Source organism: Paramisgurnus dabryanus, chromosome 12, assembly GCF_030506205.2.
Source record: "Paramisgurnus dabryanus chromosome 12, PD_genome_1.1, whole genome shotgun sequence".
In the NCBI taxonomy this organism is placed as follows: Eukaryota; Metazoa; Chordata; class Actinopteri; order Cypriniformes; family Cobitidae; genus Paramisgurnus; species Paramisgurnus dabryanus.
Genome location: NC_133348.1, coordinates 21,481,565 through 21,509,528, shown reverse-complemented (window position 1 = coordinate 21,509,528; position 27,964 = coordinate 21,481,565). Strand labels below are relative to the sequence as shown.

General features: G+C 39.6%; 1 protein-coding gene across 2 annotated transcripts in view; it reads right to left on the bottom strand.

Annotated features, from left to right (window-relative positions):
- Nucleotides 1-16,470, bottom strand: part of daam1b (dishevelled associated activator of morphogenesis 1b) — a 100,894-nt gene extending 84,424 nt beyond the window's left edge. For both annotated transcript variants that reach the window (XM_065257165.2, XM_065257166.2), the window contains exons 1-2: nt 16,140-16,470; nt 2,555-2,827 (exon numbers count right to left, since the gene is read on the bottom strand). In XM_065257165.2, the coding sequence (XP_065113237.1) occupies nt 2,555-2,737 (183 nt within the window). In that variant the 5' untranslated portion in view covers nt 2,738-2,827; nt 16,140-16,470. The remainder of the gene's footprint in view (nt 1-2,554; nt 2,828-16,139) is intronic.
- Between the last annotated feature and the right edge of the window lie 11,494 nt (nt 16,471-27,964).

Here is a 27,964-nt window from a genome sequence, read left to right as displayed (position 1 = left end):
GTTTATAGTGGGCAATATAACATGCGTTTATGTTTCACACGGTATTTTCACACAATTTACTTATATGTATAGCGCTCTTTCACTGTCCTCAAAACGAGCTGATGTCTTCCTTGTTCTATAAAGTCCCTCCTTCAGAAATACGTAAAGAGCTCTGATTGTGTAGTTTGTTTAGTGTGTTGTGATTCGATAGCAGCTTAGCTTAGCATAGCCGTTTAAGCCAAAGCTGGTGACTCTGACGTATTCCGGTGGGCGGAGGTTAGTCAAAAAAACGTTTTACTGACGTCATTAAAGAAGAAAATAGAGGACTGAGCTTTATCATTTTACAGATATTATTTATGCTATTATAGCAACATTACACACAAACTAGGGTTTAAAAAATGGGATCAGGAAAAACGTGACCTTTAATTAAACATCACCAATTTTTTTTAAATACTCATGTACATACCTGGTAAAACATTTAAGAGGAAACATAATTATTTAAATAAAATATCATCAAATGTAAAGAGTCATGCAGGGAATTGTGGAAATTGATTTCTTTGTAAATTTTACTATGTAAATTTTAGTATTTTAAAATTTCAGTAACCATCATTTCAAATTTGACCATAAAGGTACATGTTGAATATTATACTATGAAATATTTCAATAAGTCACACATTTCACCTTCAAAAACCATACATTTTACTTTACCGTAAAATGAAATATAATATTTAGTTAAATCTATTACGTTTTAATTTTTTACAGTGTACAGCAGCCATAGTTAAAGCCTGGTTATTCTTACAAAAAGTAATAAATACACCAAAAACCATGGTTACTATGCTTCGCTTATTTTCATAAAGGGGTGAAGATGGGTGATAATGCTCAATTTCTTGATTAATTATGAAGGCATTTTGGTCAAACTAGGCTTAAAGCACATAAAAATGCTTGCTTCACTATTTTTTACAGCAATAATACAAATACTTTTGATAGACAAAAGTTAATTTGTTCCAGGGGGAAGCGGCGTGGCGAGCTTTGGACGGTTTGAGCGTCGAGGAGAGTTGAAATCAGCTCAACTTTATGGTAATGAGCTATGACGCGGTTCGGCGGCAACCAATCGAAAGGCGGAAATTTTCACCGGCAACCAATCGGAAGGCGGAAACCTCCGCCTGAGAGGAGTTCAGAGAATGCATTCGAGCGTCAGAGCGTCCACTACAACTTTTCTTTAGCGTCGTTGTCAGGGCAGCAAGGGCTTTTATTGACGCTCTCGCCGGTGGCGGTCTGAATGCACAGTAAGAGTGCAATTCCAAAAAAGCACAGATGGGTGTGGTAATATCTGCAGGTTATTTACTGAGAAAGCGCAACTTAAATAACACAGACGCCAAAGCTGATTTCCATAATGATCAACGCAATCTGCTAAGAGCAGCGCAAATTAGTTCAGGGTCGCAAATAAGCCGAAATGATGAGGTGCGCATAAATTTAGCACCACGGACATTGCAGCGGAAATTTCGGGGGGGGGGGGGATCCCAGTTTACGAAGCCATAGTACACTGAAAAGAACTGAAACATCTGGTATTGTGTGACTTCTCCTATGACTCCTCTTTTATTTACTTCAGCAAATAAAAAATAACATGCCTTGGCAAACAATATTTGTGAATAATATGTTCCTCTGGCATTCCAAATAAACTGTTACTGTACATGTTAAAACAATCCTCTGCCTTGTATCAAGCACTCTCTGCTCTTTGTGATGCCCCTTTGTTTACCAACTATTTCAGCCATTTTAAGCGCAAAATGATTTAAAACATGATTTTTCGGCGTTAAATAATGGCGCAAATACCAATTATAATACACGTGCAAGAGAGTAAATCGCGTTGCGTGAATCATTCAAATAATCTCCTCCCAAAAATATTGCATCTGAAAGGGAAACTCCTAGAAATGCAAAAATAACTAGACCACAACTTTTCAGCGCTAATGATCCACTGCGTGTCTTTAGTAAATCCCGACAGTCGTTATTTAACGCCAAAATTATGGTTTGCACTGGCGCAAGCTGTTAGTAAATCTGGCCCTAAAACTTTTGAGGGACAAAAACTTGGCGAAAAAGCAAACCACAGTGTATGAGGGAATCTAGGTCACAAGCAGACTGATCTGTTATTAATTTCTGCCAATCCTCTTTTGTGGCAGTATCATGTTGTCATTGTCCTTGGCTTTGTCCTTATAAACTTTGCTCATGTGTTGTGTTAAATTTTTCGCCAAGCCTCCTTAAATTCATGTAAAAACTGAGCTTCAGTTTATACTCCAAACACACCAATGCAACATGCATACAAAAGTTTAATAAAATGCTTATAATAAAATATTTGAATTATAAGCAAAGATGTCAATTCTTTAAAGCTGAACATCACTTTTGGCCACTCCTATAGATAAACATTTCATGCATTATTTGTAAATGGATTCTGATACGCTCACCTACATATGAACTTGTGGTTGACTGATAGCAAAGCTCGCCCAGTAATCAACAGATGCTGACAATCTTAAAAATCAAATATAATTGCCTTTATACTAAAAACATACATGATGGTACCTACCACCAGCTCAGAAAACATGGCATCCAGCTCGTCATAGCTGGGGATGGGCAGAGCAGGCTCCATCGACTGCAGGGCGAAGTCCTCCCGCAGACGATAGGTGATCTCTGGGTGGTCACTGCTCTGGAAGCAGCAGAAGAAGAAGGACGCACCATGCCCTCCACCCCCGCGTTTCCGTGGCGCCATGGCTGTTATAGAGAGGGGGCTCAAGGGATGATAGGAATGAAGGAGTGGTGGTCCTCCCCCAGGTGAGCGCTACAGTTGGGTCACTCTGCCCTGCGAAAAACAAGACAAGAGACGTTCAGGATACCAGATCTTTTTTTTAAAAACAAAATACAGAGAAAATGCAATAGCCTATACTCTTTAAAATAAAGGTTAATCTTTAAACCTTTAACATCTACAAGTTCTTTGTAGTAAAAAAAGGTTCTGTATGGCATCTCTGCGGGAACCCTTTATTTTTAAGAGTGACATAATATGCATAAAATGATCAGATTTGTGCATTCTGTTAAACCACATCACACGTGTGAATACGGACCACTATGCATCACTTCCCATAGAGGATTACAGAGACCACGCAAATAAACGCAGCTTGCATCCACATGTGTAGGGCCACATCTATATATAAAACAACAGAAGCTGATTCTGGCTTCAAAGGACCACAGACAAAAATAAAAGTTCTGAACCTGACAGATAAGAGCATCTGGGCTTTAATAACTTTTCAGCCGTTCTGAAATAAACGCATAGAATCAAAGCATGTCCTTTGGCATGCAATGCGAAAAGTACGGTATGAACAGTTGCTAAAAGATTAGCGTGTGTGCAACAAGACAAACTGTAGTAACATCTGTCACTCAAGCCCAAACACAGAAGGTCTATCAGCTGTCTTTATGGCTTTGCATTTGTGTGTGAAGCCACAAATAAACAACACATGGCTTGAACAATGAATACTCTTCAACGACTTTTGAAACTGCAAAATCAGCTAAATTCTCAGAGGAGGGCGCAAATTACATACATGCAGATGTGTGCACACCTGCGAGGCATTTTAGAGATGAAAACATGAAGAACCGTTTGCCTATTGGGTTAAAGAAGATGCTGATCACAGATATCTGCCCTGGGGTCTTTAAGTAAAATACTGTGGGAAAAGTCAACATGGTGTTTACATGTAACAGTCATAAGGTGAAAAGTTGAGCATCTTTCTTGGAAAAGTAAAGTATGAGGAACTTAAGTGAAAAAAATTTTAAAACAGAAACTGGAGTTAAAAATAAAGAAATGGCAAAATAACATAGGTGGAGATACAGGAATCCATTGCTTAGCATTCTGAATGGGCGAGTCTGGCACTGATGCCCTTTCGACCGCCTGTCAGTCATTGATATAAATGGACACAGCTGGAGTACAGCTGAACGTAACGCCCCTCAGCCAGTCTGTTGCCTTAGCGGAATTCCCGACCGCCCCTCCCTAAACCTGGAGTCGGTTCAATCCCAACTGCCACTTTAATCTCAACTGCAATTTGTATGTAATAAGGTCCACCAGGGTGCTTTACAAAATTGTAAAATGCAGAGAAGGTCAACGTGCAAGGTTTCCTAAAATAACCCAAGAATCGCATGTGTTGGGTCTTTGTTCATCTCACCCAACAGTCATCGTCTGGTTTTGCTTACAGACGTCCCACCTACCACCACCAGGAGTGATCTGGTTTGGTGGATTCCAAGATCAGCCCTCGTTCTATGAAAGATCACCACAAATTCCTCTATTTTAGTGCGATATGAAAACATGCCCTGCTGAAGAAACCTATGGCCCTGAACCACACACCAACAAGCATCCTACTACAGAAAGCTGAAGAAGAGCAGCTCTTCTCTTGCTCACATTTTCTGGCTAACCTCTGGCTGACTCCAAGCTGATAATAAAATAACATTCAGCTTCAGACCATACGGTTAGCATCAAAATAGTTTGAAAGAAGCCACTCACGAGTAATCAGTTTCGCAGCTAAGAGGAATGTTGTTGACGGACGCAAACCAAAATGGTCCAGTCTGCAAATAAAACTATTTATTTAATCGGTATTTCTGTAATGTTTGCCAGTATGCATATTTAAATATTCTTAAAACAAAACAAAAAATTCACTTGAGAAATAAACGTGTGAAATATACGTTATAATAGGTTTTACTTACATGGTTTTTGCTTACTGGAAATCAAAAAAAAAAACCACAATCAGTCTGAAGAAACCTGTGTTTTGAATTAAGAGCCATTTACATAACAAAAATTTTTACCGAAACCAATCGTTTTTAAATGGTTTGGCTGTTCGTTGGCGTTATGTTTTGGGGCCCTGAAAACATAAAACTAATGAAGACGGGATTCAAAGTGCAAGTTTTTGAGAATGGTGCCTTGTCGTCTCGATGTTAACTACGTGAATGCGAATCACGTAATAATGTAATAACGCTGATGTCATCGAATGTTACATGTTAATTCAGTCTAAAGTCTAAACTTCTCGATGGCCTCCTAGTGACTGGTCCCAGTATAGGTAATAAACCCCGCCTCCCCCATATTATTCAATGGGACTTGAGACCAACTAAACAATTTAATAAAACTTCAATTATCTTTTTTCCGAAGCTGGTTTCTGTCATTTACTGTAGTTTTTATCACGCTGATGTAAATTCAAGTGTTTGTTTTTAAAATAAGTTTGTTTTTAGTTAGTTATTTAATGCTATAAAACAGTTGTGTCACCTCATGATTGACAGCTGTGATATGCACGTTCTGCAAGAGCGAGGGAGGGGCCTTGATTTCAAATGAGCTGATCTCTACACTAAATGGCAGTGCTGTGGTTGGATAGTGCAGATTAAGTGGCGGTATTATCCCCTTTTTGACATCACAAGGGGAGCCAAATTTCAATGACCTATTTTTTCACATGCTACCAGAGAATGGTTTACCAAAACTAAGTTACTGGGTTCTTTTCCACATTTTATGTTGATAGAAGCACTGGGGACCCAATTATTGCACTTAAACATGGAAAAAGTCACAATATATCTCCTTTAAGTTAAACAGGTTTAAATATTTTAGGTATTAGTTTTTTTTGTAATAGAACAGCTTTCACTTTTTATAGTGTAAATGCACATTTAAAGTGCTGTCCGAGGTAGGGTGTTGGTCTCTGAGCTCGGAAATTTGGCCTGAATTCCACTATTCTTGACTGGGATAGATACCAGCTGACAGTGAGGTGTTGGGGTGGCGGAGGAATGCTGCTAAAATGTCACGAGACAGAGATGAGGTGATGGCTATTTATACAGACCTCTTCTTGCTCTAATTGGATTACATGATCAAGTACAATACAATACAAATGTTATTTCTATAGCACATTTTAAACAACAGCCGTTGTGCTTAGTTTTCAGCAATTACACAGCCAAAACTAAGTCCCGTTCACACCAGACACGGAAGAGGCGGCAGGTGTGAGTGATTTACATATTAAGTTAATGCAAAGACGCGAATAGGCATCCAAGGCGCGCACGGATGGCGCATTCCGCACAAATTGAGTTAAAAAATCTGAATGCTGCATTAACCAACCAGGAGCTTGCTCTAGCATTGACGTAATAACAGGAAGCAAGCGGAGGCAGAAAAACAAAACAACAATGGAGGACAATCATCATCACTATACTTTTACAGGAATTTAAAGGATCTTGTTTGGAAGAAAGTAAATGAGAAGGTTGAACAATCTGGTAAGTTTACTCTATTTGAGCTACATAAGCGCATCACAAAGCCGGTGATACCGGTATCACCAGGTGGGAGGGGCTTATAAATGCGCATGCAGACGTGCACATTTTACTTTCACTTTTTAATTATGTTTAAATGAACTGTAAATGCAGTGCTTTCGTACGCTGCATTAAATCGCGTATGAATTTGCGATCAAAACGACGGTGAAAGACTGTGTCGCGGTGGGCAAGTGATCTAACCGGTGAGAGGCTGAAGCACCGGTTATCACCGTTTCACCGACTATCGCTGCAAGCCTAGCGGGAATGTCTCGAATGACTATAATTTCATATGCGAATGAAGCGAGTAAACTTAAAATGTTCAAGCATCTAACTACTAGGGGTGGGAATCGCTTGGACCCCCATTAATCGATTCCGATTTGATTCAGAATTGATTCTTGACGTACTAATTTGCATATCTGTTACGTCATTACCTCACATTTGCTCTCAAAGCCAGGTTAATGTTTAGGCTTTTGCTAGTAGTCTCTGAACTGTCATATACTGTACTTTAAATGCAACTAAGGGATAAATAATGTCATTCTTATATACATATATGTCCTGTTTCTGTTGTAAGACATTAAAACCAGTAAAAATAGTAATTAAACGTGACATATTAATTCCGTATGTTAACCGTCATATTAACTTCCACAAACTGACTAACGTTAAGCGTCTAGCACCATCATTATACACAGTGATTTTGGCAGTAGTATTACTGTATTTATATAATGCAGTGCACCCAGCGACTGAATAACAAACTATGTGCATATTTAACAAGAGTATATCGTCCGAATCGCGATTCATCTAAGAATCAATTTTTTTGTCCCACCCCTACCAACTACGCGCAAATAGCGCATTTTTGCCGCCTCTTCCGCGTCCAGTGTGAACGCACAACAAAGACTTGGAAGATTTAATGTGCATTGAAAGATGATTTCATAGAAATGCCACAGAAAAGGCCCTATAGTTTTAGGAACCTGAAGAAACCTCTGACTAGACGATCTCATATTTCTTGTATTTTGATAAGGTATGAAAAGGATAACTATTTATTTTGGTGCAATACCATGCATGTAACCAAACATACTTTTTATGCAAGATTACAATGAACAGTATTATTAAACTGCAAAAAGCAATCAGTCATATAACCTAGAGTCTATAGCATGTCCTTACACATTTTGACAATTTAATATGTGATTCTGTCACTGTGTTAATAAGCAGCTCAAATATCTCTCTACTATTCAATAAGCAAATTTCAGAAATTGTTATTTGCTTACGTAGTTAGGTAAACTTAAGATGAAAATACATAACATTTAATAGCAAATGGCAAACTAAATAGCATATGCACTGTAACAACCATCTCAAAATAAAATGTAAACAAAACCTAAACCAGATTTTTATGAAACCAAATATCACATGAATGCAAGCAGCCTAGTGCTGAATATTAAATCGTGATTTTATAAATATGTTAAAAACCTTCAATTTGTCAATGAAATTCTCTTTACATCATACAATGCGTCTTTACTTTGTACAGCGAACAACCATCATTCATTAATTTCCCTCAATGCATGCACATTGAACAGTTAAAACAGCCAGCATTCAAAAGGAAAGTGTCCACATTGACTTGTTGACACGTAATATGAGCTCTCCTTTCTACTGTACCTATTCAGCTGACACAACAAACAGTTGGTCACGTGACTGCTTTGCATGATGAAAACACAATACCCAACGCAACCCTGTGACTGCCACAGGGGTCGGCGGCACTCGACGGTTAATCTTTAACAGAAAGATTCATTATGCTGTATGAAGCAATAAGCAATTACTGCTAATGCAAAAGACTCAAACAGCAATAAAGACTCACAGCATGTGCCTGCAGCACTAGAAGGAAAATGTTGAGTTTGTTACATGTCTATAGGCTATATAACTTCCTTGTTATTTCCATACAGGTGTTCTTCGTTGGAATTAAAACAAGTAATTATTCTTGTACCAACATATGCTTATCTAGTACAGTCAAGAGTCCTAGACATTATCAACAGAATCAGAAACGGTCTGCTGACTCATACTGGTCCATGTACTCTTAAAAAAAAAATGCACATTTCGTGGCTGTTAGTTCATGTCTGTCAGCTTTGAAGCCTTCCGTATGCAATTCTCAAAAGGTTGTCAAAACAAACATTTTGCAGATCCAGTACAGAAAATTTACAGTTTCCAAGAAATTGTACTGACAATATTAATGACTCATCCTACTCTACAAAGATTTTAAGCCAATCAAAAGCTCTTTAGCATGAGAATATCCCTCCCCTAATACAAAATATGATTAAACTTATGTCTTTTGGCCATTTTAAAGATATATGTCCTGCTCAGACTTGCTATTAAAAAAGAAAATATGTCAAACGTGATGTAAAGCTATTTCATGGGGTCATTAGAGAGTATACATCTCAAATGGTTGTGTGAAAAAAAACATGCTACATTAGTCATATAACCAAATATTTTTCCTGTTGCTAAAATCTTAAACAAACTGGAAAGTATGTACAGTACACTGTAAATAAATAACCAGTAAAATGAACGTAAAAAAACATTCTCAGAAAACAAACGGGAAGCAGGTTAGGGTAAAAAACGTTCACAATGACAGATATCACAACTCCCAGACAGGTCTCCTAACAACAGGGTCCCAAGAAGGAAGCAAACGGATTTTACAAGTATTCAACTTGAATAACAAAAATTGTACAAAAGCAGTCACTAGGACGCCGGTATCCTTCGAAAAGGCCTTAATATGCACAGATATGTATACATTTGATGTAGCTACTAATATGCACTTTTCAGGTAGAGATGTGTACTTTTTGAAAGGTTCATGGAGGCCATGACATCTTTTGTACCTATTTTTCTTTTTATTATCATTTCCTACACCATACTAATTTCTCACTCAGAAATGTATACCCATCTGCAACTCTGCACGTGTCAAAATTGAACACGCACACAATAATTTAATTTTATACAAAGTAGTATAGTTTCAATTGCCTATTAAACCCAGTGGTGTTCATACTGATACAGTAAATGTATTAATCTTCCAACTCGGCTCACCTCTGTCCCTGCGGATGGCCTAATCTTCCCTGTGAGCCTGTCTGGACAGGCCACATTCCTCACATATCCAGCCAAGCTCTGCACAAACCCACTGCCATCTCTCACCACTCAACCGCTTGTCACTCTTCTTGTGTCCCCAGGGCACGCGTGGTAATTGGGTTCAAGTCTATGTTTGAATCAAACGCTCCTTAGCTTCTGTTATTTTTTGTCAACAACAAGGAGACAAGACAATGTGCCCTGCTGTGACCTCTCCCAAGACTAAATTTAAACTAAACTCAAGTATTACATTTGATGCATCTTAAATTCAGAATGCATAATATACTGTAATGCATAATGCAATATAATGCATAATGAATTATCTGTGCAAAAAATGTGAAGGCAAATGTAAAACTGGTGATCAATCACATATTACATTTACATTTAAACATTTTGCAGAAGCTTTTATCCAAAGTGACTTGCAGTGCAGTACATTTGATAAGTATGTGCGTGTTCCCTGGGTTTGAACACATTGCCCTGCTAACGCAATGCTTTATCACTGAGCTATACAGGAGTACACATCTGTTTACGTGACAATAGATTATGCCTCAAAAGCAATAGCTTGACAGTCTTGCGATAGTTTTGGCAAGAATACAATATCATCCACAAATGATATTCTAGTTTTATAAACTGAACACTGTTTGCCTTAGGGGCTAGTCACACCAACCGTGCTTTAAACGCTTCGAAACGCAAGGCGCGACGCACTGCCTTTTTTAAAAAAAGAGCAGTGCGACGCGGTTTTTTATATTGCTAAGCAACCACGAGTCAGCTGTCTTGTCAATCAAATATTGAAGCGCGAGCGCTCTTTTGCTGTTAACTGTCATATTAGCAGAAACTTTAAAAGAGGGCGCTTGCTCTGACCTTGTTTGAGTGTAGTCCGGTTCTTCAAAGCAACTGTAAATGTCCCTCACCACAACGTAAGGCCCGCCTCTCCCCTCATTCGATTGGACAATGGAAAGACGCGAATGACGTCAGGTGCTTCTCCGCTCTCAGCAATCCTTCAAAGGCGCATGCTGCGGCCGGCGGCAAAAACCGCAAGGCGCTCAGCACGCATAAACAGCGCGCAAACGCTCCCTGCCCATAGAATATCATTCAAAAAAGGCGCCTGCAACTGCAATAAACACTTTTGGTGTGACTGGCCCCTTAGCAGGCTTTTCCTCTTGCAATAAAATAGCTTTGTTTTTCATGTACGTATTCAGTTTTAAAGGTCACGTTCTTCCTTATCTCATTATATAAACCCTAGTTAGTTTATAATGTTGCTATAATAGCATAAATAATACCTGTAAAATGATAAAGCTCAAAGTTCACTTCTAGAAAATATATATTTTTTAACATAATTCCCTTTTCAAAGCCTACAGCGAACGGTTGGTTTGGACTACAGCCCTCTACTTCCTGCTTTAATGACATCAGTAGAACAGTTTTTGACCAAACTCCGCACACAGGAATATGTCAGTGGCCAGCTAAGCTAACGGCTAGCTTACCTGCTATCGAATCACAACACACTAAACAAACTACACAATCAGAACTCAATACGTATTTCTGAAGGAGGAACTTCATAGAACAAGGAAGACAAAAGCCCGTTTTGAGGACAGTGTACAGATAAGTTAATTGTGTGAAAAATTGTGTTTAGTTTATTGCGTTTTGTACACGTGAAACATGAACACACGTTATATTGCGCACTGTAAACACAATCAAAGCTTTAAAAACACTGAAAGAACGGGACCTTTAATGCCATTAGTGCGGCTTAGTAAAGCCTTCCCACAAGCAGTGTAATTGAGACGACATTAATGGATACGCTGGTGGTTTGAAATGTCATAATATAAGTTTGATGTGTAAAGAATTACTGTTGCTATAAATAGTTGTCAAATTTTAACATTAAAGTCTTAGATATCTTACATGCCACATTCAAGTTTATAATTCTTGATATTATATACGGTACATGTATGAAATGTAAACAAACAAGCCTCCAGTGACTGCCATCAGCCACATACTGTATGTGTCATTTGTTCAATCTTTCACTTTATACATTTCTTCTCAATGTTGTGACCTATTTTGTAGTCACACACACCCAAGTCATTCTAAACCAGCTATAGTAACACGACACCTGCAGACAATGGGTGGAGATAGATGGCATTTAGTGTGTGCTGTTGGTTTGGAGATTATGTCTCAATGGCCTTCCAGTCAGTCAGGTCATCAGACCGGAGGAGAAACATTGAGGGAAGTTGAAAGACAAGAATGAGGGCCATATATCAGAGAGAATACTGCCTTTGACTTAATCCTCTGTGACAAGCAGGACACCGCACACTTCACCAGGCCTTTTTTGTACGAATGCCTCTACCTCCATACGTTTTCTCACAACTTACTCAGCAAAAACTGATGACACAGTCAAAAAGGATTGCTTGACTAATGCACAGTTTAGACAGGAAGACAAGACATTATGCACAGAGGATGGATGTAGCATGAAAAGCACAGTCTGTGCTGTGCTTTACTATAAATAAATCACGGTTCTTGCCAAATTTCAATATATACATACATTACTTACAAAACTCAAATCAGGATGGATCTGCTCTGAAACAAAAGTAATATCACTGCGTTACACCTTTATTTATAAGTACGTAGAGCAGAACAAGATCTCGCAGACCCTCGCAAGCGGTTACTACCACATGAAAAAAGTACCACACACAATTTACAGTTCTCTTGTTAAATTACATCTTGGCACTAGTTAATATTAACGACAACCAACCAGACTGCCAAAATATTTAGATGAGTAATTGTAGGTGAACTGCAAGTTGGCAATGTTTAGATTCGGTTGCCTGGATGCTGTATGTAATTGTATCCAATGTAAGGTCAACAAAACGGTTTCTGAGGCGTGAATGTCACTATGACGGATCGTCCGGGGACAATTCTGCAATTCAGTTCTCTCTCCAAATACTGACAGCGGGGCAGGTGGTAGCAGTGTTTAACTATGCACTGTTTTATTACTGCAAACATGCCATTTTTCTTGTCTGAAGTGTTTACGGTTAACTCACGACTTAAAGAAAAGGGCCGTTCATACCGACTGTGATTAAATCGCCTTACTGATGGCTGCTAACATGCATTCCTATCGAGAGGCGATCATGTAACACCCAAATAGTTTTAAAGGGTTAAAGCCAAAATAATGTTTTTCAGCGCAGACTGATTTGAAATCCCACATTAATCCCGAACACATTTCACGCACCGATACGTCTCTAATGCTTGTCGCAGCTAAAATAGCGGTCTTAAATCAACATTTAGAAAAGGAGAATTGGGGAACCACTCCTATGCTCACCCAAGAGGACCCCTTAGCCAGTATGGAGAGTGAGATATGGTCTCAAGCTTTTAAAAGAAGTGTTGAGTAACACTGCAAATGTGAGAAAAGACGTTCATTAATCATGAGGGTGGTGGTTATGGCTAAGGGCTACGTCTCCCCCTCACGCTCTAATGAATCTGGATGGAGGAGAGAGCCCCATAGCACAAGCCAGGCCGGGATTCCTCCGATCAAGCCCCGATGTGAACCCGAAGCTGGGGTCCAGATTCCAAACTCCCTCATGTCAAGGCTAATTTAGAAGGAAAAACAGGAGGGGAAGATGAAGAGGTTTGAATAGCTTCACCCCCTCGCAGACAGCCTGTCAAACATGTTCAGCAGACAATGAGACCACCATCCCCCCTCTCGACACTTGTCCAAACTGCATACACAACCAGACACAAACACACATATAGCATGAGCATTCCTATCCACACCCTCAGAGAGGCCTCCAAAAAAAACTGAGGAGTGATCATGTTTAAAGGAAGTTTAACCTTTTTGTGATTTAAGGGGCTCGTTTTTACTGTCAATTACCCTGACCATAAAAAGCCATAATCCTTGTACACCCAATTAAACACAATTACTGGCACTGGCTGCAATGAAAACAGAAGATGATGACCATAGCTTAAGCAGGCATATTTATTTTATATTACTGTTCTTGTAATTCAAAACACATACTGATAAATCAATGCATACTTTGAAGTTAGTTGGGATAAAACAGCTTATTGAATTAATGTAAAAATAACTAGGATATCAAACGGTGCAATTGAAAGCACACTGTCTGGCACACATACTGTGGGATTCAACTGGGACCACATTAAAACCTAGCATTAGCTCATTTGAAACCTGAAAATAAAATTTGAAGCACATTTACATTATGAAGTAATGAATAAGCTAAATTTGAGAATCTGCACTATTTCTATCTAGACAAATAAATTGTCAGTAAATGTATAACAATTCAACTAAAAGTCAGATTTGTTTGCTTCTATTAAAGCATGCAAGATGTTTGGGACATTCTCACATCAGGCAGGGATAACATCATCGGGTTTTGCATAAACAAGTGCACATTGTCATTAAAGCAAAAGGGAAATGGCAAATAATAAGTCAAATATCATATCAGTGATTCAAGTAAACATTTTCACCTAAATAATTGTAATAATAAAAAGCGTAACGTATAATATGCTGAAAGTAACGTATAATATGCTGAAGACAGCAGGCATGTTTGCAGAAGGTAGTTTGAACTTGCCCCGGTGAGGTCTATGTAAGGGCCACGCCTGTGTATGCACTGGCCCGAGGGCCCTGAGATGTGTGTAGGTCATAGAGAACAAAATAGAGAGATGTTGGTGAACCCTGAGACCCTTGCATGACAGGAAATGACACCTGATACAGATGTAACGTGGTTTACTGCCTCCATTGACTACTGTGAAGGCTAATTTGATTACGTCCCTTGTGGGTAGAGAAGTCCTTACGAAACCCACCAATGTTGTCAATTTTAATGAAACAAAAGATGGTAAGATTGACGTATGACTTGTTCATCTGCCATGAGCAAAAATATGAGTTGCATTTATGCATTTGGCAGACGCTTTTATTCAAAGAACCTTGCAATGCATTATAAAGTATACATTTTTATCAATATATGTGTTCGCTGGGGATCAAACCCATGACTTTTTTGCGATGCTAATGCAATAACTAAACTACACTATTACACTATTATGCAGGGTGTACAATACTTTTTCTCTTTGCTTTGATTTTAAAGAGCACCAATGGTTCGATCCACAATTTTACATTTCCTTTGGTGCGCAAGTGTGTATTAGTACATGTTAATGATGTTGTAGTAAAAGTAAAAGATGACGCAAGTTATATCGTATTCAACGTAAATCTATTTTCTTGGACTACAACAAACACACGGATTGTAGGCAACAGTCTACTTCCTGGTATTGGTGTTGTAGACAAGACCGACATTATCATAATTCATCCTGCATAGACTCACAGCTTGTAAGTTAACTCCTGTCAGTATTGCATTTTAAGCGAATCTTTCAAACATGGTAAGGAGCGTCACATTTCTGACATCAGAGGTATTCAGGCCAATCACAACGTACACATTAGCTGGCCAATCAGGGACACAACGTGTCAGTTTTGTACAAAATCAGTGTGTTTTAGGAAGATAAGGCAATCTGGTGCTACAAAAATGTATGGTATGTGGAAAATAATGTGTTTTTGAACCATAAACAACGCAAATACATTGTATTATACCAAATACACAAAATAATATGTTTTTTTAGTAATGGAATAGGTGCACTTTAAGATTAAATTGCATTTTTGAGGCCGTTGAATTATACTGACTCATAAATCCAGGAGCTACACCAAGGATGCCACCCATCTTTTCCCTACTGTTGTCATGGCAACCAACACATTCAACACCGGCCGGCGTTCAGCCCTCTTTTACGGTTAATGTAATGTAAGGACAACCAAAATTGATGAACATTTTGGATGGCATCTGCCTAAAACCGACTTCCTCCAATTCTCCACTGAAACGAGAGCTTTGTCAGTTCAATTCAAATCATAAAGATAAACCACCAATCTTGAAACTCAAAGGGTGAGCCACGCCCTCTAATTAAAATAATTTAATATTGTAGGCTATAAACCGATCACCCTATGACTGTTTAAGCAGAATTATTCCTTAATCGCAAATCAAGACCAAATATAACCTAGTGTGAACACTTAAAGGTACAGTAACACCTGCAATGTGACAACCAGTATTTTCTTTGAAACCAAAAAACCGTAACTAACATCAAATGACAGCTCAGGGCAGAGGGGCGGGTACAGTGCCTTAAATATACTGTGAGAAGTGATCAGCTAAGGACAGAAAAATGCAACCTAAGAACATGCTTTTCAACACCTCCCATATGTCACGCGTGAAAGAGAATGCACCCAAACATACACTGAACCATAGAAAGACCGTGAAATTAATGACAGCTCAGTGGAAAAAGCATTGATAAGACAAACTCATAATAAAAGGGTCGTTCTGTTTTCAAGGTGATCTCCATTCTCCTTATCTGCACTCACCCAAACCCTTCATAAAAATGGATGCCTGCAAACCTATGAATGATTTTCATCGCACGCGCGCCGCGCAGCTCTGATGGACAGTAACGTTAAATGCATAGTTTGCATTAATCAGAGCTGTATCATGACATGGCACCCATCTAATAAAAAAGCAAGGGCTGAAACCAGCGGACTAGTTCACTATCAGCAGCAGATCTGTACACGTCCACACACCTGCCCTCACAGCCTTTACAACCAATAAAAGCAGAGATATGAACAACACGGCATCGTCCATTCCATTCCGAACCGCAACCATATTTCTCGCTGCCACGAGACGGAGAAATCTCTTGGATCCTGTCATCAAATGCTCAATGCGGTGCGCGTGTTAACTTACCCGGCTGCGCTTGTGCGTAAAGTCCGTTTACTGCTACATCCCTGACAAGGAAATAATACCGGTTCCAGAGCGAAACGACACGCGCACAGGATCTTCTCTAAAGAGCTCGTAAAGCATGAACATTCAACGATGTCACTTCGGTAATCGGAGTCATTCCGGATATACGAGCGTCGTGGGTCAGTCCAAAAATGTGTCCATTTTACCGTCACGCTTAAAATCCTAAAGCCGGCGGTAGCGGACGTGAGCGATCCGACCCGCTGTTCAACAGCCCATTTCGTACAAATGCCCCACTACCCCCGTCTTTCACTTTCTCGCTTTTCTTTTGCTCGGAGGACACAGGCACAGAAGATACTATCCACAAACCACGCCTCTTTTCAACACAATCAGCTCGTTCATAGGACGCGAGCGAAATGTAGACTCCGCCCCTATGCTATTCGTTTATCCCTCTAGCCGCTGCGTTCTGCTGCGGTGTTTACAGTTTGTTTGAAGAAGGGTTCTGTATGTTCACTTCTGTTTGTGTATGGGGGTGCCTAAATGAGAATGAAAGTCCATGAAGGTGGGGTTTTAATAGCCTGGACATTGTCATCCGCAGCAGTGCACAGATTCCTCCAGATGGACATTAGAAAGCTAAGTTAAAGAAATGAAGAATGTTAAAAATATACTTGAAAAGAAAAAGACACATACTTCATCCAGTCTGTCAAACAAGCACTGATGCTTGCTCAAATGCTTTAACAATGGAAAATCATGGGTTTGTTCCCTGCATGGGAACACACATGATAAGTGTACTGAATGCACTTTTATTAAAAGCATCTGTCAAATCCATAAATGCAAACACTGAGCAAGCTTTTAAAATTAACTTTTTTATCTAGGAATGAGGACCAAACATATTGAAAATAGATGTCTGTCCAATAAAAGGCATTATGGAATGAGGATGACCCCCGCCCCCAACTGCCACCTGCCACCAACCAGCAAGTGGAAAGAGACTATTGGATATTTGAAATGAGGACAAATAACAAGCGAAATGATGGCTTTGTCAGTTCAAATAAAGTCATGGAGAGGATAAAATTGTGAAACTCAAATTGTGAACTGCTCCCTCTGATTAAAAACAGTTTAAATGAGAAATTATAGCCAATGAGATCTTAAGGAAAGGTCAACAGAATTTAACCTTTACAATGCTGGTAAATATGTTCCTGCAGATCAACTGTGTTCGCAGTGCAAAGACTAACACACATACTAAAATATATAGCTGAAATGGATCTTCCAAATGCATAAATGTAAATCGTAATTCCCAAAACAAATGTGTCTGTTGCTATTGGATTTTCGAAGAAGGGGCAACACCTTTGGTCTGCTCAACATACCAATAGCAAATATGTTAAAAAAAAAAAACCCAAAAAAACGGAGCACATTTGGTAAAATAGGAGAGCACATTGATTATATTTTTCACGCATTTGCCCTGTTGTTTAACATTATTTTAACAAATGCTTTCACTTTACATCTTATTGGCAAATGCTCGATTTAACATTGGATTAATGGCTTTAATAGCAAATTGAAGAGAATCTAATGGTAGTGGGTATAATTATTGTTGTCGTTTAGCACAAGAGACCATGCAGCAGTTGCAGACATAACTGTGGAAAGCAAAAAAAAAAAAAAAAAAACAGTGAAGCCACCCTCCTGTGGAGCTTATGGAAGCTTGTCTGGAAGAAGCTTCTCTACTTTCACAGTGGAGAAAGTGTGATAGTCTAAAGTAGTTTTTTCATGTCTGCCCAAATATTTATGGTAAATGGACTGCTCACCCAAAAATAAAATTACATATAGGCTATCACTATCATCACACTAATGTTTCTCCAGACTTGTACTGTATAACCACCATTCTTCCAAAATATGTTAGGACTCTACATGACAACAATTTAATTTCTGGGTGCACTGTCCCTTTAAATATATAAATGTACGGGAGCACTTAAATGTAAGTGTCTAGGCTAACAACCCAGAAACATAAAGTCGTGGCCTGGAATGTATACAAAAACAAAAGCACTGCCAAACATTTTATATTTATCTAAAACATCAGAGGTTTTGGCTGGCTTCATTATCTCCCAACAGAAGACAGCCTACTGTATATGAACTCATTAAAGACACAGCATTAACTCAGCTGTTTATTTTTTTTACTTCACAGGGCTTGACTAATAACTGACAATGTGTATAGAATAATGCTTAAAGTTAGTCAGTTCACCTGTTTAATCGAGTAAACAGTTTCATGGCAGGCATCTGCTCGGCTTCGCTCTCTAGACTTCCTTCTGCAAAGCACCAACAGCAGCTGCAAAAACAGATGAACTCCATTCCCATCAGAAAAGCAATGAGAGAGAGAGAGAGAGAGAGAGAGAGAGAGAGAGAGAGAGAGAGCTTTTGAGGATATTAGTAGCAGAGTATGGGTTAAAGGGCTGATATCTAATGGGGGTTTAAGCCGGAGTCAAGACTTTTTATTACTTTCTATGTGGATTTAGGGATAATCTGATAAACATTTTGTCCAATATCAATAGCTCACAATTGACAGAATTGTTGATGATGTTAAGCTAAAATCTACGGTAGAATGTGGATCAGAAGTGTTTTTATTATACAAGACATTAAAATGTACACTGGAAAAACTCATAACTGTAATACTTTTACAACCAACACAGATAAAAATATTTTAATTGGAAAAATAATCCAACACAATCTCATGGCTGTGGGGTGCTAATTTTGGTGAATATGTACAATGAAATTTGTATGTTTATATACAATCTGCTTTTACCTTTTTGGTTGGTGGTGAGGTTCTTATAATCATATTTTTTGTACGATTCACTTTATACAAATTCATTTGAATTAGTAAAATATATCATTGCTGTTAGTTCTGGTTCTGCTTTAAATATCTAACTAATACTGATTATTACAAATATTTAACATACACTCCCAGAAATAAAGGTACAGGTACCTAAAAGGTAAATAGGGAAGATTGGGGTAAGATGAGCCGATTTTCACATATGTTTCCTTTTCTGCATGAAAAATTGAGACAGAAGTCAAACAAAAACATCAACCTTTATTTAAGGATGTCTCCTGTCAAATGAAATGATAAGCATGTCTTTATAACAAAGGGCTTTGAAAAGGTGGCTTCTCAAAAAAAGTGCTCTTGCACCAGCTGAGGGGTAAGTTGATCCATGTGAAAGTGACCCACTGACTTTTTTTGTTTAAACCTGAATATAGTTTAAAAATTCACACTTTTCTTTTTAATTTTAAAGGTGCCAAAGAATGCATTGAAATAATCTGTTAAATTGTTCTTTGATATTTACATAAAAGGTATGTAACTTTATTAAGTGCAAACATTATCCAGAAATGTTTTTACCCTAGCATTTGTCATTTGAATTAAATTGTCTATTTTTGCCCTATTTGGAAGGGTAATAATAATAATATTTTGATTGCTCTGCGGCTCATGCCAGTAGCTCACATTAGTAAACAGATATTGTATGTTTGAGCCTATATCAGATGAAAATACAGATTTTAAGGAACAAGTAATTGTTTGGAGATTGCTAATGGATGTTTCTGAGTGGTAAGTTTTTTTTCCCAGTATGGACCTGCAAAACATAACTGTAAAGTCAATAGTAGAACTTCAGCCTAAACTAGAAGTTAACTAGAAGTTAACTCAGAAGTCCCAACTTTGTTTTTAGCATTTTAACAACAAAATTAGGAAACAAACGCGTTTGAGGCTCACAATATATCATTACCATGTACAGAGCTGTTATTATTCATCTGTGCCTAGATACATATAATTTTTTATTCTATGGCACCTTTAAACATAACTTATTTTTCATGCCAAATGCATAAAATGAAATAAATGGAAATTGTAATGTCTTGGCATGATATGTTCTCTAAAATGTTTAAAAATTACCAAATCAGTTGTGCGAAACTACACAGAAATACATTTTTTAACTAAACATATTCCATGGTTTCAGTGCCTCATGGTGGGGTACGTTGAACCGCTGGTTCAGTTTCCCCCACAGCATTACAGCCCTGCACGGGCCAAAAACTCCAGCCCTAACCCGGCCCTGGCCCATAGTGTTCAAGCCCTACCCGACCCCAGCCCAACAATGCCTGCATTTTTTTCACCCCGAACCCGACCTAACCCGAGACCAATATCAATCACTTTTAAGCTCTCTCTGACACGTGCGCTCTTTGATGCGTGCTCTCTCTTTCGGACGCGCGCTCTCAGATGCGCGCTGTCTCTGCTACACACGCAAACACACACACATACAATAGGGAGAGACACTAAAATAAGCCCGAGCCCGACCCAGAGGCCGGTCTGTAAAAAAAAAACAGCCCGAGCCCGGCCCAAATGGGCTTAGCCTGTCGGGCCCCGACGGGCTTGCGGGCTGTACACAGCATTTGGTTCACTTTGCCCCACGGCCACTATTTGGGAAAAACTGCCTTAGGGGGCACTCACACTATACAAACCAAACCGCGCTCGGGCACGTTTGACCCCCAAAGCCTGGTTTGTTTGACTAGTGTGATCGCTCTGTTCCGCGCCCGGGCGCGGATTGGTTAATCGCGCCGCGGCCAGGTTGCAGAGGTGGGCCGTCTGTAATTGTTCGCCAAATGACTACGAAATAAAAACACAGACTTATCATTACGGTGGGTTCAAGAGAGAGCTTTACTTCCTGCTTCTTTCAAAACAATCGCATCTTAATGACGAAAGCGCGTCCGGACACGGATCGATAAAAAGTACAGTGTGAGTGCGTGCACCTGGGGGAGTAGGGAGGGGTGACAATCGCGCTGGGGCATGGTTTGGTTTGGTTTGGATAATGTGAGTGCGCCCTTAGTCATTCAGGCTGATCTTTAGCTAAATCATTCACATGGTTTTAAACATTAGCCTATCACCAATATGTATGGTATAAATATTTAGACCAGTATAAATCTGCTTTGACACATAACAGCCATTATACCTGACATGTATAAAAAAAATTCATACTTATCTCTTTAACTTGTACTTCTCTTTACCATAGCCAAATAGAAATGATTGTTGCTACCTGGATTTGTGGTCACACAGCTATAAATCTGTATAGTTGCCTAGATACTGGGTGTGGGTCAACTTACCCACTGGCTTAATTTGCCCCACACTCCCTACTGGTAACTCAAAGGCACGTAAATGATGCATATTAGGACCTTTTGAAAAGCTACTGTTCCAATGACAAGCAATATTAAATAAATGTATTAAATCATTTTTGAAAATATTTGACTGCATCATGGTTTTTAGCAAGGTTTGTGTTGTTAGTGTTGTATGTCACCAACGGCATATTCCGGTTTAAAACAGGTTCTTCAAAGTATAAGTTAAATGCAAAGTAGCTGTTTTTACTGCTGGAGTCACGCAATAATTAATATGTCTACTTCGGGGACCCTGAAATATATTTTATGGGGGAAAAATACGCAAGTTTTGGAGCAACTTTTTATGTAATTTTTAGGTTATTTTGTTTTCATCCCATGTAGAAATCTGCTTAAAATCACCTAAAAGAAAGGCAACCTGTACCTTGATGTTCTTGCAGGTTTGGTCATGCCTCTAAGCTCCATCCACATATGATGACGAAAACAAGGCTTCCACCCTAAGGCGGCTTCCTTTGCAGTGCATTGTCATTGTCATCAAGGCCACAAACCATATCATCACGATTACCTCAGACAACAGCTGGATTGCTGTCTCGTATAGACAATAGTAATGATGAGGTCATCGTGCCTCATAAAAGAATATTAGAAACGACAGAGATCCCTGGAGCCTGCCCAAGACACAGGACTGCCACAGCGTATGATTCAGGATAACTTCAGCTCTTTATGTTTTTATAGTCATTTAGTGCCACGGCTATTTAAGAAGATAGTTAAATATGATAATGTTGTCATCTATTTCTCACCCTCATGTTGTTCCAAACCTGTATTACTTTATCCTTTTAACACAACTACTGTATAGCGGATAAATAATAAATGAAAATCAGGACCACAAACGCATTCCTATTTGGATTGTACAGAAACACAGCTTTTTGTCAGATAATAAAAAAATAAAAGTTAGTTTGTGAAGACATGATAGGTTATTAACGCTGACAGATTTTTTTTCACAATTGTGAAACTGTTAGTGACACTGCACTGAAAAGATAAAAAGTACCAGTCCAGAACACCTCCAGCTCATTAAAGAATAAAACCACACAAACGACTTGAAATAGAAACATGAACCGCGGTCGATTTACTGTAGCCGAAGGGATCACTCATCATCAGTTCCTATGGCGATGAAATCGCTGCCAAAGTTTGTGGCATGTTCTGCCAAATGTACTGCCGAACAAGCTTGGAGACACGCCGTCAAAGACAGAATGAGATCTCAATCTCTTCTCAGAGATAAACATCTGAACACCCTGAATGCCTACAGGACAATGCCACGTCTGGGCTGCAGCTGTTCAGACACAGAGGACTCATTTAGTTTCCCTTTTATGGGATCGTTTCCGCCTGTAAGTAAGGTGATTCAAAGTTATCTGATGCAAAGTTTTTTAGCTCTATTTGGTAATCCATTGGGAGCACTGGGTGTAACTTTTCATAAATGTTAACATTAAAATGCTGTTGCATATGGGAAAAAAGTAATCATTGACAAGTCTTGATGCCCATATAAGCATATATGTGACCCAGGACCACAAAACAAGTCCCAAAATACATTGTATGGGTCAAAATTATTGATTTTTATGCCAAAAAACATTGTGATATTATGTAAAGATACTTTGTAAATTTCCTATTTCCTAAACTTTATTTTAGTGAGTGGATGCAGTTGCTAATGACTTGGACAACTTTAAAGGTGATTTGAGGGACAAGTAGCACCATCATTTTTTTTGGGGGGGGGGCAGTAAGCACCAGGCTCTGGAGCCAAAACGGTTGGGAGAGCCTGTGTGCACCCTGTTATTGTTGGCAAGCCCAATGTTTGTGGAGGCTTTTATCACAGTGCCAGTTCCTAAGATGATTGTTACCCCTAAGCCAGTTTCCAAAATTGCTGCCACTCCATAGCCAGCTTCCAAGATGGCTGCCACTCTACAGCCAGTTTCCAAGTTGGCTGCCACATCCAAGCCAGTTTCCAAAATGGTTGCCACACCCAAGACCGTTTCCAAGATGGCTGCCAACCCACAGCCAGTTTCCAAGATGACTGCCACACCCCAAACAGTTTCCAAGATGGCTGCCACTCCATAGCCAGCTTCCAAGATGGTTGCCACACCCAAGACATTTTCCAAGATGGCCGTCCCTCCAGCCTCAGTTTCCAAGATGGCCGCTTCGCAAATGTTTCTAGGTACAATCTGGTGTCTAAGTTAGCAGATACTCAAAGGTCTCAAGTCCAGTGGTCTCAAGTCCAGTGGTCCCAGAGTTGTTGAGGGTATGCTCCCTGTCTGATATTACAGCCTATGAACCTGAACTGTCTGAGTTAGGGTTGCCGCAGTGACGTAATTTTACCACCGGTTAATCGTCGCGCCACAAACTCGTGATCCCGGTATCACCGGGTGGGAGGGGCTTATAAATGCGCATGCAGACGTGCACATTTTACTTTCACTTTTGAATTACGCAACTGTTTAAATGCAGCGCTTGCTTAAGCTGCGTTAAATTGCGTATGAATTTGGGTGCAATGCGAGTGCAACAGCTGGTTTACTTAAGTGCTTGAGTCAATGTGCGCAGGTAATTCTCACAGAACCCGCCAGTCCCAAGCAGAGCAACCGGCTTCTTATCCATAAAAGCGCTGCTTGAATGATGGGTTTAATACTTTCTTGATGAAAAACACAACAACAAAACGATCTTGTTTATATTAAACATCATATATGTATATTATAACAAAACGAGTAAGCACGCGGCTTCTGTCATCATCTGGTCAGTCAGCTCGCCTCGCAAACTCTGAGAGAAATAAATGAAATCTGACACCTGCTGCTCTGTGACGTGACGCGCGTTCAGCTTCGCTGAATTCAGGCAGGAGACACATTCAGTTGTAAGTGTTTGCTCTCTCTAACGAAACTAAATGATTTAATTACACGAAAATATAAAAACGACGTGAAAGGCGGTGTCGCGGTGGGCAAGTGATCTAACCGGTGAGAGGCTGAAGCACCGGTTATCACCGTTTCACCGGCTATCGCAGCAAGCCTAGTCTGAGTTTCCTGTTAGAAACTAAATGTCTGAATCTGATTCTCCCAAACCTCCTGTTATGGTCCATTTGGCTGAATCTGGTTCTCCTAAGTTCCCTGTCATGGTCAAGATGGCATCCTCTTAGTTCTCTGTGTTCCGTGTTTCCGCCAAGATGGCCGTTCCCCTGTTCTCTGTGATCTCTGTCTCAGCCAAGGAGGCCGACTCAAGGTTCCCCTTAATTCTCTGCCCTTGCCAAGACGGCTCAACCTGAGCTCCATAGACTGTCTGCCTCAGCCAAGATGGACATTCCTGAGCTCCCAAGACTCTCTGTCTTGGCTAAGATGGCTACCCCAGAGCTCCCTGAATTTCTTGTGTTTTCTGCCCTTGGCAAGATGGCCACCCCAGAGCTCACTAAATTTCTTGTGTTCAGTGCCCTGACCAAGATGGCCACCCCAGAGCTCTTTAAACTCCCTGTGCTTCCTGTCCTGGCCAAGGTGGCCACCACAGAGGTACCTGAATTGCTTGTGTTCCCTTTATGCAATAACCTGGCCAAGTTGGCATCTCATCTCTCTCTGCCCTGGCAACCTACCCTGCCGGCACCACCCTAGCCTCCGCCAGCAGCGCCATGGCCTCCCTGACCTCCACCTCCGCAAGATCCTATCTGGTCTCCAGGCCCTCTTCCCCTTCATGGGCCTTGTCCACTATCCTGCCCCCTGTTCCGCCTCCCCTCCCCCACCCACTTGGACATTATTTAATTAGGAGAGTCTGACAGCCTCTCCTAGGAGGGGGGCTCTGTCATGAGTACTGTCTGTGTTTCCCCTGTTTTTAGTATGTCTTGTTTCCCTGTTGTTTCTGTGTCACTCCACACCTTTGTTTGTTGACATTGATTAGATACCACTCCCACCTTGTTTGTTGCCATAGCAATTCATTGATTAACCTGGTTTCACCTGTGTATAAATAGCCAGGGTTTCAGTCTTTTGTCCAGTATTGTCAAGTGTAATGTAATTTCTTGTGTTTCGTGTTCTCAGTGTTTACTTCGTTGGATTGTAATTTCTGTCATTTATTAAATCTACTGCATTTGGATCTGCAGTACCTGTCATTAACCCAAACTTCCCTGTAAGTACTAAACACTTATTATGTACATTCATTTGTAAGTACAGTAGTGTTTCTTGTTAGTTACAGTATTCATACACTATAAATATGAATTTGGTATTACCCAGTACTTATCTAGACTTACATAATAACTACCAAGTATGTACCACTGGTAAGTACAGTAATGATACCATTTAATTACCATGTAGATACTCAAAAGTAAGTATGACACATTTGTCTGTAACTACAACATATTTACCATATGTACAAGACACGTACTGTAAAATAAAGGTTTACCATATTTTTTTCATATTTGTAAAGAATATTCAGTGAATATATAATGATATTGACTGAGTAAGGCAATGTCAAAGATTGAAATCAATGATTGAAATCAAATAATAAGCCTGCTTTCATTGACAGGGTCACAAATAATGTAATTTGGATGAACAGCCCATGTCTCCAGTCACTTCACTATACTGTTTGTAAATGAGTGGTCAATAGAACCTCTGACGTTTGTGTTTAACAGAATAAAGTCAGTCAAATGATTCAGTAACGGGTTAGCACATGATGCATGACTTTTCATTTTCGGATATACAGAATATCTATAAGGGTGCAAGCAGACATTAAAAACAATGGCCATAAATTCCTTCACGAAAACATATTTTGGTTCCACTCAATGTGATAGACCTAAACACAGTCTAGAGAAAAGCTGTGCATGCACATTGCTGCCTCAGCCTGCCAATTACACTCACACACAAAAGCCTCTTCTTACCAGAACAGTGAAATAGCTTTTATATTGAGCTACCACATATTTAAGTAGGAGTGGGGGACTTTTTCATTAAGTGAGTATTGTACTTCCATCGCTCAGCCCTTGTTTGACTCAAGTTAAATAAGGCATTTAATAATACACCCCGACCAAAGTCTATTGGGTTCCTTTGTCCACCCATTGAAATAGATGTTCATAGACAGTAGGCTACCTCACAAGGCAGGACGCCAATTTGGAGCAAACGCCTTATTGTGTTAAAAAAGAATAGGGAGTGATGATGGTTAAGATAAAGAATGCAATTATGACTAATTAAATAAGAAGGGTTGGGAAACTGAGAAACACAGTGCCACGTGACCACAATAAAGCCACAGATGAACAGAATGAGATTGGATTTGAACATATCTGACTTAAATCTCCCTCACCTTAACATCTCTTTCTTCCTGTCTGGTTTCAGCATATTTAGCTTTGGTTTACAAGTGGACAGGCATGTAGGGTACATTTTCCACTGCACATTCCAAAGCCATGATGTTGACCCAAGCTTGTGTCTCCTATCTGGAGAGCCCTCAACATTATCATCATTACCCTAGAGAATCAGTTAAGTTTTTATTTTAAGAACCGTTCTGCTGAGAGTTAATGATGAACTTTCAAAAGACCTTACACTCAAATGCTAAATTGGAACTTGAAACAGTTTGGACCACGCACTGCAGCTGCAGGAAAAGCTAGAACCAGACTACTGGAATTTAAAGGTTAACAACTTCAATTTAACTTGTTGATCCCAGATGTGGTGTCCTTTTTGACGGTGGAACTTTCACAGCGCTGATCTCACGCACCCGATGCGTTTTTTCTTTCACACAACGTGCTGGGAACGGCCTGCTGACGGCTCAGTCACGCTGTGTTATCTGCATGCATGACTCTGCCTACACTTACAGTAGAGCCGATAAAAGGCTGCACCAATCGAGGGATCAGAGGCATGGCATCACATTACGAAACCCGATCCATGTGAAACATCTGTATCAGTATTCCCCACACTGCCTTGCATTTTTCATACTGTACAGTCTGAAGCATGCCAGACAAGGGTGTCATGAACTTATTTTTGCTCTTCTGAGGGGCTGCTTATCGCAGTTTTGGATCACTTTTCGCCATAGGGAAAATAATTTATTACATTATAATTCATTTCATTATATAAATTATTATATATATAAATTTCATTATAAATATAAATTAAGTATATTTCTAAGTAATTATTATAAAAGTAGCCCTTAAAGTATATTTTCTTATCTTTAGCGCAAAAGAAGTCTACTAAGTGCACCCTTTAACAAGCACATACAGTATGAATGTGTGAAATGCTTTTGATCCCAAGGAATGCATGATAGCACGGATATTGAGAAACTGTGTATCAGCGTGTACATTTCCCGTCTCAAACCAAACCCGCATGTTTTTAATTGTGCATTGTTATGAGCACCAGGAGACGCCACTAAAGAAAAAGCCATGTGATGGTTGGGAGAAGGGAAACAAATCTAGACCTATTGGCCTGTAGTGCTGCTAAATCCGGTTATCCTCTTACATTTTTTAAACCTGCCCGGCTGCACGTGGTTAAGTCAATACACACGTGGATTAGCCGAGCACCACACCTCTGAACGTATACAAATGAGATCTTGAATGCAACGTAACACAATTAGAAAAAGATCTACAGTAGTAACAGGTGTGCTGGTGAAGCCAGGTGAGGCAGGCGAGCAACCCATATGCTCCGCCCACCAGCTGAGTAAGAGGATTACCCTCGAGCTAGTAATGAAACGTATGACTCCAGTAAGACTATAGAGTG